At 37.2% G+C, this 15,596-nt stretch overlaps 1 protein-coding gene across 2 annotated transcripts in view; it reads right to left on the bottom strand.

Annotated features, from left to right (window-relative positions):
• STAC (SH3 and cysteine rich domain) overlaps positions 1 to 15,596 on the bottom strand; it is a 144,543-nt gene that overhangs the window by 9,581 nt on the left and 119,366 nt on the right. For both annotated transcript variants that reach the window (XM_072412126.1, XM_072412127.1), the window contains 3 exons: positions 8,115 to 8,197; positions 4,207 to 4,258; positions 3,030 to 3,167 (listed from right to left, as the gene is read on the bottom strand). In XM_072412126.1, the coding sequence (XP_072268227.1) occupies positions 3,030 to 3,167; positions 4,207 to 4,258; positions 8,115 to 8,197 (273 nt within the window). The remainder of the gene's footprint in view (positions 1 to 3,029; positions 3,168 to 4,206; positions 4,259 to 8,114; positions 8,198 to 15,596) is intronic.

Below are 15,596 nucleotides of genomic sequence, written 5' to 3'. Positions count from 1 at the left end.
GTACGCGCATACTCGAGTCCGGACCGCGGTGATCCGCGATCGCTGGCCGCGCGTACGTTCGCGCTTCCAGCGATCGCGGATTTCAATGATGAATCAGGGGCAATGTAAATGGTTGCAGTGAAGCAGAACAAGCTGTTTTAGCAATAGCGTAACTCTACTAAATGAGCTTCCAAAGCAAAATGTTGCTGGTGCCCTCTCAAGGCTAATATTACCAACCACTCTCCAAACACACCTATATATGGCACCGGGTATTGCTTGCTTCTGCAATGTTGAAGATGTTTCTTTGCTTATCCAAGTCCTTTGTTTCATTTCCCTAAAGTAAAACCAACTAACCAAAGCACTGTGAGAACTGAAGTGAAAGTAGTGGAAATTCTTGCAATATGGCCACAGACAGTAGTACCAATCGACAGAGGTTTTTTTTTATCCATGCTACCAAACATAACAAAAGAAATGAGATCTGTATGCAATGCTTTTCCAGGTAAAATGAACACGCTTTTATGTGTATCTATGTTGGCATAAATTCAAAATAAATTAGCACAGACACACAAATCACATCATTCTAATTCATAAGTCATTGGTATTCATTTTTTCTCTTTAAATTGGCTAAAAGACATTTTGTAAGTTATTTGGATATGGAGATACTGAAGATCTATAGCAGCTTGAATGTGTGTAGCCAACTTCTAATGTATCAGCTAAGGTCATGCATGTGAGCCTTTGAGTATATAATGCTGATACAGTATGATTGTATTAAAGTTACCTGACCCAAATCTTAACAGTAGTTTCAGATATGCAAACTACATGGTTTTAATTAACATTTTATCTGTTTATGTTTATTTTCCTATCACTGTTGCACCCAGAACTGTCTTCCAGCTTTGCTTTGTACAGTTCTCCCCTTTACTAAAATCCTTACTCTGATTTCACTGTACGCAGTGATGTGCATTTGAAGCAACAGCAGGTAAGGTGGTGTTCACAACAGAACCACAATATAGGTTGGGCAATTCAACCATTAAACAATTAAATGTTAAAGATTCTCCCAGAAGCTATAGGTTTTGAAAAGATTGAGGTGAATACTTAATGCTGGGGAATTAAACATTAGGAGTCTTTTTATATTTAATTTTAAAACCTTTATTTTAATAATAGATCTGAAGTGAGCTGGCAGTGTCTGTTATGGTACATCAGTGAAATATTACTAACTTTATATGACAGTGTATGTGTGTACCTTTTTGTGTGCATGCACATATGGAGAATAAACATTATTCACTTGTATTGAGTGCCACTGTCTTCATTTTTTCCTAAAACCTAGGAATTTTACAGTAGTACGAGAATTAATATTCCAGACTCTCAGCCTCTGTCACAATGAATAAAAGCTTTACGCAATAAAACATTCAGCTGTGCAGCTGTGGATCTGCCTTGAAAAATAAAATGCTAATAAAATAGATGTCAGGTAATAATAACCCAGTAATGAAAAATATTAGTGTGCAGCTTCATTATGATGAAACTTGAAACACTTTTTTTATCCAAATTGGAACTGTAGAGGACAGATTCTCCTGACTTTTTTGGTTGGATGTTGAAATATGTCAAGCTAAGATAAATTCCAGACACAGCTGAAAAGTCAGGAGAAATCTAATATTTCAAAACTTTCAAGATGAATATTCCATTATCTAACAAGTACTAAGGTGATTTCCCAAGATAAACTGTTGTCACAGTCAAATGGACTGCTTAATTTACAGTTGCAATATATATATATGAAACAAATATGCTGTTACAAGTAAAACAAACATTAATAAAACCAGGTAATGTGTCTTAGTACATATTCAGGATCTCACAATATTGCTACTAATCACACTACAAGTCTGGAATGGGAATATAAATTAATAAAGAAATCTAAAACTCTAGACTGTGGTTTAAATAGGGACTGGAATTTTATGTGCCACAATTTTACAGCCAGTTTTTCTGCAGGCTTTTGTTCATGCAACTATGAACAAAACGTTTTTTAGATTTAAATAAAGTGTTTAGAGTTTAACCCCCCTAGCGGTATTCCCGAGAGTCACTTGGGATGGATTTTACCTGCAAAAGCAGTAATCCCAAGTCACACTCGGGGGTCGCTAAAAAACAATAAAAAACCCCACTTACCTTGTTCCTTTTGGCGTCCTACTCTTACCTCCAGGTCCTGGTGGTGCCCTCCTTCTTCAATCTTCTCCCGGCAACTGCAGAGACTTTCTTTGGGGTTTCCTGGTGATGTCGGGGTAATGCGTTGGTTCGTGCAGGAAATTCAAATAAATTTTGTATTGGATTCAATACAAAATAACTGTATGGAGTCCAATACAAATAAATCTGTATATATATATATATATATATATATATATATATATATATATATATAAAAAAAATACATGCTAGTGTACAGTTATATTACAGGTTTCACTATTTTTTTAACAGATTTTTGTGTTTTTTTTATTTAAAATTTTATATATATATATATATAATACAAATATATATATATTATATAAAGATTTCTTTGTATTGGACTCAATACAGCTTTTTTGTATTGAGTATAATACAAAGTGATTTGAATTTCCTGCCCCGCCTCCCACCCCTACCGACGCTTGCAGCGACGTCACCGGGAAACCCCGGAGATGGTCACTGCACACGCCGGTCGAAGACTGAAGAGAGAGGACGGGGACAAGGTACGTATTATTTTTCAGTTGTAATCCGATTGTCATACAATGTTGTATGACAATCAGATTGCACTGTAACACTTTTTTATACTTTTAGCTACCCCAAACCTGGTACGGGTTAATTGCTTGTAGCAGGTTTTTTCACCCCGAACCAGGTTTGGGCTAACCGCCCAGGTGGTTAATACCTCCCCTACTATCAAAAACACAAAACAAAAGTAGCAGTTTTATCTCTCTCCTGTTCTATCTAAAAATACTGCAGTTTTAACCTTCCTACCCTATCAAAAAAGTATGGGTTTAGATATACATTATTTTCTGTACATTGTCTTATTTACGGATGCTGCATTTACATACCTGATTTTCCTTAAGCGTTATCTGTCCTTGTTCTTTGCATCCAATAAATGTTCTTGTGCAGCGATAAAGTATTTCAGTACTTTGTACCTTTTGTACAAAATTAGCTGGAAAATAACCAATTCTGTCTTCTATTCTACCCTGTTAAGAAAGAAATTCCAGATATTTTAATTTTTTTTAAGTATGGATTTGATTTTTTAGTCATATTCATTTGATGCATTTCTCTACATCTACTACTGTTACTGTAATGGCTTGCCATGCAAGCTAAAGTCACACCTAAGAACATATAAAACAATGTCGACAGCATTGAACCATTTAAATTAAAGTTAGACATTCTAAATTAGTAATGTTTGGCAAAAGCTTACCTTTTGATTTGTATTGTACAGAATAAAAATATAGATTTGTTTACTCTTGTGTTGGGGTATCACCAGTATATATTTTTTATGGAGTACTGTATGCTTTTTGTGGAGGGTCACATGACAAAGTCAGCTTGCAGTACTCTAAAGGTTAGACTGTGTTAGGGCTTAGTTCAAAGGAATGGTTAGTGTTAACTTCATGATTGTTAGTGTTTTAAAGTTTAATGAAAAGAAAACAAATATATGATAAGGGTTGTAACCCTGTTTACTCTGACTACTAACAGCAACTCCATCTAACACCACTACCTTTAAAAATGATTACTGATATTAGTAATAATTTCAAAGTTTAATTAAAGCTGAACCCCAGACAGACATTAAAGGCACACAATAATTCTATTCCATATTCATGAATATCATAATATCTAATCAATAAGTGGGTATGTAGAGAAGACCTATAAGTGAAAGCAAAGAACAATAAGGAAGGACAGTCCTGTATAGCAGAGTTGTGGAAATTTTATGACTGGTCGGAAATATAAATCTTTTTTTCAGGTGAAACAGCTCTTATATTAATTTTGGCTGTGCATTTAGTTTTCTTGCCTGGAGTTCAGCTTTAACTTCGATATTGTTATTGTGCTTGTACCATAATTTTGGAAACATGTATATGGTCGCTTAACTGGCAAAATCCTAATATCCAATGTGGGGTGCATTATCCAATGTGCACAGGGTTTTTGTTATAGTTATACATTAACATGATTATTATTTTGTATAGATAAACTCTATTATTTGTAGATATATTAGCATGCTATAGAATATCTGATCATTACCTTCCACCAATCCTCATTTGAATCATCCAATATAGTAATTATATCACCTGGCCTGCAAATAAAAAAAATAAAATACACTTTTTTTTTGTTTGAATAGAAATGCACAAATGCAAATCTCTTCATGGTGAAGTGTACAACATTACAAATATTTCAAATCTAGCAACCTGTAAAGTTTAATTCTATTACTTTACATTTAATTATAAACAAAGCAAAAATCAACTGTTTAAGAAAAAACATCTCTGGAATTGATATGTAGCCTTACCTGTATTATCATCTTTAGGTAATGTACTTCATTAAAGGGAAGTGCATTATGAATATATTTAAAACCACCTTTTGCCTGGTATCAGGGAAAATCTAATTCTAACCCATCTAGTTCAAATGCTGCAATGCATTATTTACTACTAATGGTACTGTGTAATGTAGTGCAAATTTTTTGAACTGTAATTCAGTCTAATACATCCATAATATTATTATTTTAAGGTCCACACAAAGCTGTAAGGTACTGAGTAAAGCCCAAAGATTGGTAGTTTGACATTTGGATAATTTGCAATTTTAACTGATAGTTTTTATAGTAACAGCTAGAAGGGTACACAGGGCACTATTTTTTAGACACAAATAATATTTATCTTATAGTTTGACAGCTTCCTTAATGTATTGCCATTTTTCTGAATGCCATGTCTCTGACATATATGCTCAGTCACAATTGTGTGTAAAAAGTACAACACTACTGGTAAATGAGCTATAACATTTGTGCAAGATCAATTTTACTTCTATTAGTTGCTAGTTTACTTTAATGTGTGTTGCTAGTTTAGTTTATTAGTTATATTAGTTGCTAGTTTAATTTATTGTGTGTAAGGATGACCACACATAGAAGGATGCATATGTGAATGTAGAAATTGTAATGTTTTAGTTTTCATTGGTTCAGTGGTTCCTAAATATTTGCAGTTCACAGCACCCTTTTACAGTAACCTTTTACATTTATTCATGGCCCTTCCTGGGTAAAAACAAATACCTAGCAACAATTTGATACTTTACAGAAATATTTGTTGTGTTCTACAAATTTAATAATAAAATTATACATTTTATTCACATCTCAAATGCAACCATAACCACATGCATCTATCTCACCAGCAGTATCTCACCCATCAGTGACTGACTTCCCCTCAGTGGTGGATCCACTATTGAAAGATCACTCAGTAACAGACCCCACTGGGCTAATTCCCCTGTGACAGATTCTCAGTAAAAGTCCTCAGTTGACAGATCTCCCAGTGGCAGACCTCAGTGATAGACTCAAATTGATAAACGTCAGTAACAGACTCCTCATGACAGACCCTTTCGTAACAGACCTCAAAAATAGACCCCCATTACAGACCTCACCTCCTCTATTTAGAGACCCCCAGGTAACAGACACCTCAGTGAGAGATTACTCTCCCAGTGACCAGACACCCAAATACAGATCTCAATGACAGATCCATGCCGACAGACCTCACATGAAAAATCTCCTAGTGGCAGACCTCAGTGATATACCCTCAGTGACAAACCCCCAATGAAAAACTCTTTAGTAACAGATCTCAAAAACAAAACAGTGACAGTCCTTCTAATGAGAGTCCCAAGTGACAGACCCCCCAGTGATAGACCCCTGCACTACAATGAGCAGACACTCAGTGACAATTCCTATAGACACACTCATATTGACAGACCTCAGTGACACACCTTTGTGACAGCCCCCCACAAAGAGAGACCCCAAGTGAAAGATCCCTCCCCCTACTCACTGGTGAACAGACACTCAGTAATAGAACAGCTGTTCTCCCTGCAGTGACTCCTACCCACCTGCAGGTTCTGCTTTATGACAGTCTATCCTGTGCCTCTACTAACCTCACTGGCATTCCGCATTTATTGTTTTTTTGGCAGGGAAGGGCAGATAAAAAGAAGTAATTTTCCTAAACAATGGACCCCTAGTGACAGACCCACAGCAATAAAACCCCTGTGGCCATGCTTCAGTGATCTTCAATCCCTTCAATCCTACTGAGAGACCTACAATGACAGATCCCAAAGGACAGATCCCACTGACAGACACTTTATGACAGCCTTCAGAAACTGCTTCCCCCACAGTAACAGACCTCTTGGCAACTGACCCCCAATGAGAGACCTCAAAAACAGATCTTCAATGATGGACCTAAATGGCAGACCCCCCTCTCCTGTTCCCCAGTCAGACAGCCCATTATTTTACTATCTCCCCCATTTCTGAACTGACTCCAACCCTCATAAAGCTACTGCTGCCTTTGTCTCTCATCCTGATTGATTGGCTAGTTGTCGGAAGAGTAGTGGGATTGGGAAGAAAAAAGACAGCAGCAGCAATAGCCTGTATTAAAGGAAACAACCTAACGCAACACCCCTGGAAATGTATGTATTGGAGCCCTGCAGCTCCTAGTTTGGGAACCACTTTAATAAATATTTCTTATTAATAGCTCCCTAAGTTTGCTTCTTGTGCATAAGCTGGTTTTATTATTTTGTTTCACATAACCTTTGGAATTTTTAGCATTTAATACCATCCATTGACATTGAAATTTACATTTCTCATTTAAAAAATGAAGTAAGAAGAATATTATGTTTTAAACAGATGATACAATCCAAATCTGTGACACTGTAATTTTAAATGTTGATTGGCATTCTCTGTTAGACTATTGTAATGTAAATACGATAAGGTGGTTGCTGCCTACATTTTTGGGCACACAGCGGTGAAAAGATTCACCTGCCACATGGTAAGTAAATTTCTAGTCATAAATATCTCAGAGCCAGCTTAGCTGTAAAATTTGTAACACTTGGGCTATGAAAAAGCTCTAAAAATATTTCAGGTGACAGATTTTATGTGGGATTTTGCAATAGATCACTTATATGCACCTGCTAATGCTAGCAGAATGAAGCAATGGTAGTATATCAAACCACTGAAATGTCGAGCCATGATGAATGAGTAACAACTACCAAGCTGCTTGCATATTCATGTAAGTAATTTCTTTGTATGTAAATATCAAAAAGTTAAATGTTTATTTAACTATAGAAGAGCACAATTTTAAATTAAAATTTAGGGATAAACATTTCTTTTCAAAAGGGAATGAATAGGATAAAAAATATCTTTTATAATAGCTTCTGCTGGAGTGAATATTTGTCATTATATGGTGTATGGCCCTGCAACAAATTGTTTATCATGATTGCTAAAAACCTCTCTCTATATATGGATAAAATGGGTTACAAATGCATAACATACAGTATACATTAATAAATATGTCATAAAATCTGCCAATTCCAACCATTATCATAAGTAGAGAATATGCTGTTCTGCATATCAAAATGATCTGTATATATGGAGAAGTTGGTAGATGAAGTGAAAAACATTAAAAAAACTTTTGTACAGTAATGGTCAAATGCTTTTCTAGTGAGAAAAGTGTTGTGTTGTGTTGTGTTTTGCAAAATATGCAGCTTCAGTTTGTGTGCTGGCAATTCACATTGTTTTTAGATTTTTTTGCAAAGTGATCAGATGCATATTATTTCATTGCAAAGCTTTATTAGCATACAAATAGAATTTTATCACATTACAATATCGCCATACCATAATCATTCAAAATGTATTTGAATAAATTAGTAAAGGGGCACTTTTTATCATAATCTGTGCCTAAATATGCAATAACTGTAATGAAAAAAAGCATTCTATTAGTTTATATTTCACATGAACGTGAATGTGTATAACCATATATTATTATTATCAAATTAAAAAATATTGTTTCTGGAACTTAACAGCCTTTGTGTTCTCATCATGGTTTCATAGCAGGGGATAGTCCTGTATAAGTACAGTGAATAAAAATTGTACATCTCAGCATATGCTTCGATATATGTTTGCGAAAGTAAGTTACCTCATAGCTAAGTCTTCACCTTCTTGTGGTATGAATCTGTACAAGGCAACAAAAGTATCTGCAGACTCCTTAAACACGGGTACCTACAGCAAAATAGGGAATACAACATTATGATTTTTTGTTATATATATTAATAAATATATTATTAGCAGGGAAATTTATGAAAAATAAGACATGAAAAAGAAGGCAAATTGGTGGAAAATGCACAACGCTCTACGGACAGCAAAACTTTACCTTGGGAAAACGAACACAATTGCAATAAGCAGTAATGTAACTCATGAATATCATAGATTATGCAGTGGTATAACGTAGTATAATGTAAGAATGCTGCAAAAACACACATAAATTTTTTTTTATGTAGTAATAAATGTATAAATAAATGTAGTCTGAAATATATTTGTGGAGAATCTTAGGATCTCAGGATAGACACTGGCACATCTAATTTATAATTACAATTCTGTAGATGAGTGGGTTCAGGAACATGATGAGATGATACTGTAAATTCTGGAGGAATTGACACTTCACAGTTTAAGAGCGCTTACTTTGTAAAAAAAAAACTGCTAAGAGATGCGACTGAAATGCATTGTAATCCATCAGTGTTGACACGTTTTTAGATGTAAAAGAAGTCATTTACTTAAAGTGTAACTAAATGCAAAACCTAAAAGTGACATAAAATTCAGTATGTCAGTAAGATTAACACAGTAATTTTTATTTCTCTGTATTGCCTCTGTAACAAAGTAGTGCCGCCTGTTGAACCTATTGCTACATTTGTAGTTTTACTACTTTCTTTAACACTATGAACTATTCAGAAAAAGTAGCAGTTAGAAAAGTTAGATAAATCATTTAACAGTGACAGGAATGCTTACACTGGTCAGCTTTTAGTAATTTAGGTAAAATTTTTCTTCCCCCCCCCCAAAAAAAAGAAATGTTGCTGTAATTGCTAAAACAATTTAGGCTAGACTTTAGTGTGATCTAATCTAGGACTGAAAACATTTGTCAAATAATAGCAAATGGTTTTAACAAATCAATTTCAAGTTTGCTGGATCACCCAGATTCACCTATGATATTTAATTTTCTCCAGTGTTCAACAGCTCCTTGTTCTGCTCATGCCAACGAAGGACTAATGCCAATTTCCAACATGAGGAAATGCAATCCTAATATACCTGGTTCTACATTATCCATCCTGATACAGGTATATATTGTTGCTGTCTCTTGATGCTAATGGTTGGTTAATACCAGCTTGAACAAGAATCCAAGATGGTGGACAGTCATTTATATACCAAAAGTGCGTGATACATGGTTTATTCACCCCATTAACTGTTAGTGAACTTTTATACTTATATGGACTCCCGAGTATAGAATATTGGACAATCTGCTTAACCTCCCTGGTGGTCTTATTATGTCAGTATTTTTATGCCTTTCGGATCTTCCTTCCACTGTCATCCCTTTTTGAGCAACAAACCACGCACATCCTTGTAGGTGCTGCCTTTTTCTAGGTTGGTGGGATGTAGCCTGTGAAATGATGAGCAGTAAGGTGTTTTGGGTTGACAACGGCAACAACAGGACGTCCAGGTCTATTCACGGTCATTGATGGTGTTTGGTGGTTCTTAAAAATGCTATAAAAAAGGCAATAAATTTGGAAACTTACAAATGAAGTCAGAATGATTCAAAGGCCTATCACTCTTGTGCTTGTAGAGAAAGTAGGCATTCCACAAGCATTGCTCAACAAGATGCCTGAAAATCTATTTGTAATACTTTATTTGCTGTTCCCTCATTGCTGGGTAGAATGTCATTGCTTGATCAGCTCTGTCGACACCTCCCATGGTGTTATTGTAGTCAATCACCACTTGTAGCTTCATTATTTCTTTCCCACATTTTGTGGGTACAGTGGAGGCACTATGGACTGTACTCATTAGGCACACATCTTTTTTGTCATGCTATCGCAGGGTCATCATTTTGCCTTTCTACCAGGCAACCATTTTTGCTGTCTTCGGCTTCCTTTTTGCAAACATTGATGGTTGGTTAGCTCTAACGGTTTGCATCTGTTCTGTGTTGCAGAAGAAACTCATAAAGTTCAGGAGAAGTGTAAAAGTTGTTTGTTTTGAAACAATAGCCCTGATTTAGCCATGGCTCAATGAGTGAGAGAACAGGAGATGTTGCAATTTCATAGTTGCTGTATTTTGGATTGAATTTTGTCCCTTTTTCAGTGTAGAGGACTGAATTCCATATGCAACCAGTTGATGATTCGCATAGCATGTAGGATTTCACACCAAATCGTACACTCTTTGATGCAATGTATTGTACCTAGCTGAGCCTCCCCTTGTAGGCCATTAGACTTTTGTGTATGCTGATGTCTCTTTCTTGCACATAGGTCTGTTGGCAATTTTTAAGAATCATTTGAGATACTTCCCAAATTTTTTTGAGTTTTGGTGCAGAATAGGTAGTTTCATTAAACTCTTTATTGTTGGCAAAGTGTAGATACTTCATGATCAGGGTAAATCTGTATTCTGGCATGACTGTGGCAAAGAATGGAGTGGCAGGTAATTTATTGGTAGACCAATACCACGTCTGCAGGGGTTTGCCCACCACTGCCTGAAGTATCACTTATCCCAAAAATAGCCAAATGTCATCTTTGGTTACTGGTTCACACTTTCCACCTCTTGCAAATCTCAGGTGTGGAGCAGCTAATTGTTGTGCAGTGTACCTGTTTGTCTCAGCAACTATTTTTTCAATAACCTCATCGATCAGAAACTATTGCAGGTATGCCAAGGGCTCGTTGCATTCAGCATCAATTTTTACACCAGGTGCTCCAGTAAATGGGAATCCTTGGGGCGCTGCCTGAGCCCCATCAAGGTCAAAACTGCTCCAAGTGCGCACATTACTGACCTCAAGTTCAGATTTATCGCTGAGTTCACTTTCACTGTCAATGTCTGATGACAAGTTTCCTGGTGAATCACTATCGCTTGATTCCACAAGTGACTCAAAATCACTATCGCTTCTTTCTAGTTGTTCAAAAACAGCTTTTGCACTGGCGAGATGCCTTTTGGATGCCATGGATGTGGTCAAGTCTCCAGTAAGCAGTCAGGAACGTTCAAGGTCAGAGATAAGTGTTCACGATGAAATCAGGAAATGATGAAAAAGATCAGGAAAAGTTTGAGCAAGGTCAGGTCAAGGTCAGGGCTAATAGTGGACAAACGGTAAATTAGGAAAGTGGACAAAGCTGTTTTATGCACTAACAGTTATACTTTTGCATTTAATATTTATTATATTTAACTGCGATTAAGCTTTTAAAAGCACATTACAATGTAGTCTGCTTTTAAATCTCCTGCCCAGCCACACCTTCCCAGCGTACCACCGCTTGAAGCAGAAGCCGACCAAGGATCACTGAGGGCGCAGCTGGATCAAGGGGAGCAGGTAGAAGTTTTTATTTCCTACCCCGAGCGTGACTCAAGGTTACCGTGAGTGCCGTGGTGGGTACAAATGAAGTGAGTGCTATGTGCAGCTGAACTGAATACTCAGCTGAGAGAGAAACTTCAATCCTCGCACTAATCCGAAGTTGATGCCGAGTAAATGAGGGGGAGCAGGTAGAAGTTTTTATTTCCTAGCCCGAGTGTGACTCAGGGTTACCGCTTTTTGCATGTAAAATTCACCCCGAGTCACACTCGGGAATACCGCCAGGGGGGTTACTGACAATTAGAAAACGACTTAGGCCCTTCTATACAGGAGTGATTCTGTATGCTTATAAAGATTGATGTATTTCCTGGTTTTAGTTAGAATCTCTTGTCTTTAACTGGTAAGCATTTGATTTTCTCTGTTCCAACAATAAATCTTCCGAATTAGGATCTACTGTCTCATCTCTGATGGCCCGTTTGGAAACCCCCTAAAAGAACCGGGATGGTTGTTCTCAGGTGAAACTACAAGCATAGCAACCAAGACATTGTGATTTCGGATTGGCCAACTGTCAAACATAGTCTTAGGTGACGGTTGGATGAGCTAAATGGAAATTGCAAGAGGCCAACTCAAAAGACTAAAACTGAGATTAGAGGCAGATGAAAATCATAGGTAATGAGACCTCAAGACCCTCTAAGGGCACAAATAGTCTGCTCACAGAAGTGACAAATAGATATGGTGACTGGTTAGGCAAGACCACTAAAATATTAATAACATGGACTGTTAATGATTAATATCATGGTAATATCATGATCCAGATAACATACAAAAGGACGGGTCATATAATTTGCCACTATGGTTGACGGTGTATAGTTATTATCATGGCCGATTGCAGAGTACAAACAAAGGAAGAAAATATGTCAGGTAGCTAAAGACACCATAAGGAGAATAAAGAAAATTTATACAGTATAATGTAAACTTTGAAATCCCATAGCTACAATTTGCTGAGTATGGTAGTTGTGATGTAGGCCGTGGTGGGTACAAATGAAGTGAGTGCCATGTGCAGCTGAACTGAATACTCAGCTGAGAGAGAAACTACAATCCTTGCACTAATCCAAAGTTGATGCCGAGTAAATGAGTAATTGATTGGAGAGAAAAAGGAAAATGAGAAGAAAGATTACATAAGATTTAAGAAGGCAAGAAGTTTGCAAATTGTACAAAGGTCACAGAATGTTGTCTAGAGCTGAAAAGCAAGAAGATTCAGTGTATGGTTGTAGAGGCAAAAAAGTTCAAAGGAGAAAGTTGATTTTTGGAAATGGCAGTTGGTAGTAAAGAATTTGTTATTCTCACCCCTTCAAATGTGTTGTTGATATTCCCATACACTGATGGACACATTCAGTAGATTGTTGTTTCTCCAATTGTAAAAATTGCTCAAACTCCTGTACCAGCTTTTGCCTGGCCCCTTTCAGAGGACGTCTGAGGCTGAAGTGGCATTTCAGAGACTCAAACAGAGAAATGTCCCATACCAAGGACTAATGTGCATGTGAAAAGTGATACTGGTAATTGAGTAGTGACAGTGGTAATTGAGAGTTGAATCACCAGTTGAACAGCATGTAAGTGTGCCCTCAGATCCTGTTATCATGGGATCACCCACCTGTGTCAGAGCTGTAATTGAAGCAACACTCCTTCAGTAGATTGCTTATTGAGATTAGACAGACATCTTACAGTGTATTTGCTTCACATCCCCACAGTACCTGTTCTTATCCGAAAATGTATTCAGTAGGGGAGGGGGAAATGTATCATACCCCCTCTTACACATTGTGTTCAACTACAGAGAAAAAGAGTTTGTTCAAGACCTCTTTCTGGAACCCTTCCTAACAAAACAAAATGGGAAGTGTAATTACTTGTAATGTAATAAAGCTTCCTTATGGGGTGACCATTGCCAAAGTGCAAGCTCACATATGAAGAAACACAGAACTGGAAAAATAAAATGCAAAATAAGAGATGAAAAGCCTTGTTTACCCTCTGCATGTATCCCTATAATGGCCGAAGACACATTAGAAGAAAAACTTTGTGCCGAAAATTAGGTATGTGCAAAACTGATAGAAGAGGCCACAGTGGACATAGTTAAGAAATATCAGTGGATTGCTGGACATGTGACAAGGAAGGGATGAGGATGTGTGGCCATATCATAGACAGGCAGTTGAAACTAGCAGAGACATTGATGTGGATATAAGTAGATCTATGTAGATATATAGATGTATGTATGTAGATAGATAGATACTGTATGTAGATATATGTAGATCCAATAATTTAAGGATCACCCCCTTGTGTCAAGGCAGTGGCAGCAGCTTCTCTGTTGACAGACAAAGTAGCAGTGGTGAAAATGGGCCAGCCACTTACAGTGTATACCACACATGGCGCTGAAGAGATCCTGTCAGGGGCAAAGACAAAACACTTGTCATCTGCAAGACTAAGTAAATGTGAAGCAACCCTTCCATTCGACTGGAATCCAGTGAAATGAGTACCAAGAGATGTACCACCATTAACCCGGCCAGCCAGGAGTCTTACAAGAGGTGGGTGACTACAATTTCCTGGATCTAATGGAGGAATAAAAGCAGCAAATATGCCCAGTCCAAGGCACACCTCTCAAAAACCCGGATTTATTCATATTCGTGGATGGATCAAGGCTCTACAAAGAGGGGACCCCAAGGATTTCATATGCTGTGACTACACTGAAGAGTGTGGTTGAGACCCAATCACTTCTATCTTAGATGTCCTCTCAAGCAACCAAATTGGTAGCCCTCACAAGAGCATGCGTAGTGGCAGAAGGCAAGACAGTGAACATTCATACAGATAGCCATTATGCATTAGGGGTTGTGCATGATTATAGACCTATATAGAACAGGGGATTCAATGCAGCTGCTGGAAAGCCAATCCAATAACTTCAAGACTTTTTCGATGCATTCACCAAACCATGAAAGTAGCTGTACTGTAGGTTAAAGCTCACATCAAAGGTGTATCCTAGGAAAAAAAAGGAAACTTACAGATCTCACAGCAAGGAAAACATCAGAACAATCAGGAACTACTATGATCTACTATGATCCAAGTAGTACAACAGACTACAGATTATGAGAAGGACGAAGAAGAAATGAGGAAGAAACTTGAACAGAGACAGAATGAAGAGATTTCAAAAAAAGATTGAAAAAAGATTTCATGATGGGATGCTAAAAATTAAATTGTTGAAAGATGGAAGGGGAAGGAGCCAAGGTTATTATTAAAGGAGGCTTCCAGATTCAAAAGTCCTTCCTAAAATGCTTATAAAAGCCCCCATTGTTTTCAATAGCATCTTTTATAAAAAGCTTAAAAACGCTTTTAAAAGCCTTAATTGAATTCAATGGGATAGTTTTTCAAGCGTTTATTCTCGTTTAATGCATTTACCCTGCGTTTTAATTTTTAAAACGTTGCAAGGAACGTTCCCTATAGTAGATTAGTGTAGTGTAGATTAACCCATTGGACTGCATAGGAATTTCAAACATGGGCTTTTAAAGCCTCAGGTTAAACGCTGAGCAGAACGCCCATGTAGACTAAGCCTAAACTGCCAAAGCATCAGGAAAAAGTTTTTACTAAAATTTGTGTGTAGGTATAAAGCTTTAGAAATCATATAGTTAGATAGAGTGACCCATTTCACAGGTCAAATTATATAGAAAATACATCAGATTAAATATAAAACAAGTACCGTGTTTCCCCGATTTTAGGACATCCCCATTAAGTAAGCCACCCCCGATTTTTAAAAAAATAATTAAAATAAGACACTCACCCGTTTATAAGACAGCTCCAGATATCTGATCCTACGTGTGTGTCCTTTATGCTGGCTGCAGCCTGTGTGTCTCTGATGCTGGCTGCAGGGCATGTCTATTCCTGAGCCAAACTGAAAGTAAAAGGCCTGCACACGATTCTGAACAAGGAAGCAAGCTGCTGATCCCTGCACTAACGGAGATCCCTGCACTAACGGAGATCCCTGCACTTAATTACGGGTAAGTGATCAGAAGGGGACAATGGAGTCAATGGAATAGAGTGATCAGAAGGGGA

This window comes from Pyxicephalus adspersus, chromosome 5 (assembly GCF_032062135.1).
Source record: "Pyxicephalus adspersus chromosome 5, UCB_Pads_2.0, whole genome shotgun sequence".
NCBI lineage: Eukaryota > Metazoa > Chordata > Amphibia > Anura > Pyxicephalidae > Pyxicephalus > Pyxicephalus adspersus.
The sequence above is the reverse complement of the archived record's forward strand: the minus strand, read 5'-3'. Positions and strand labels throughout refer to the sequence as shown.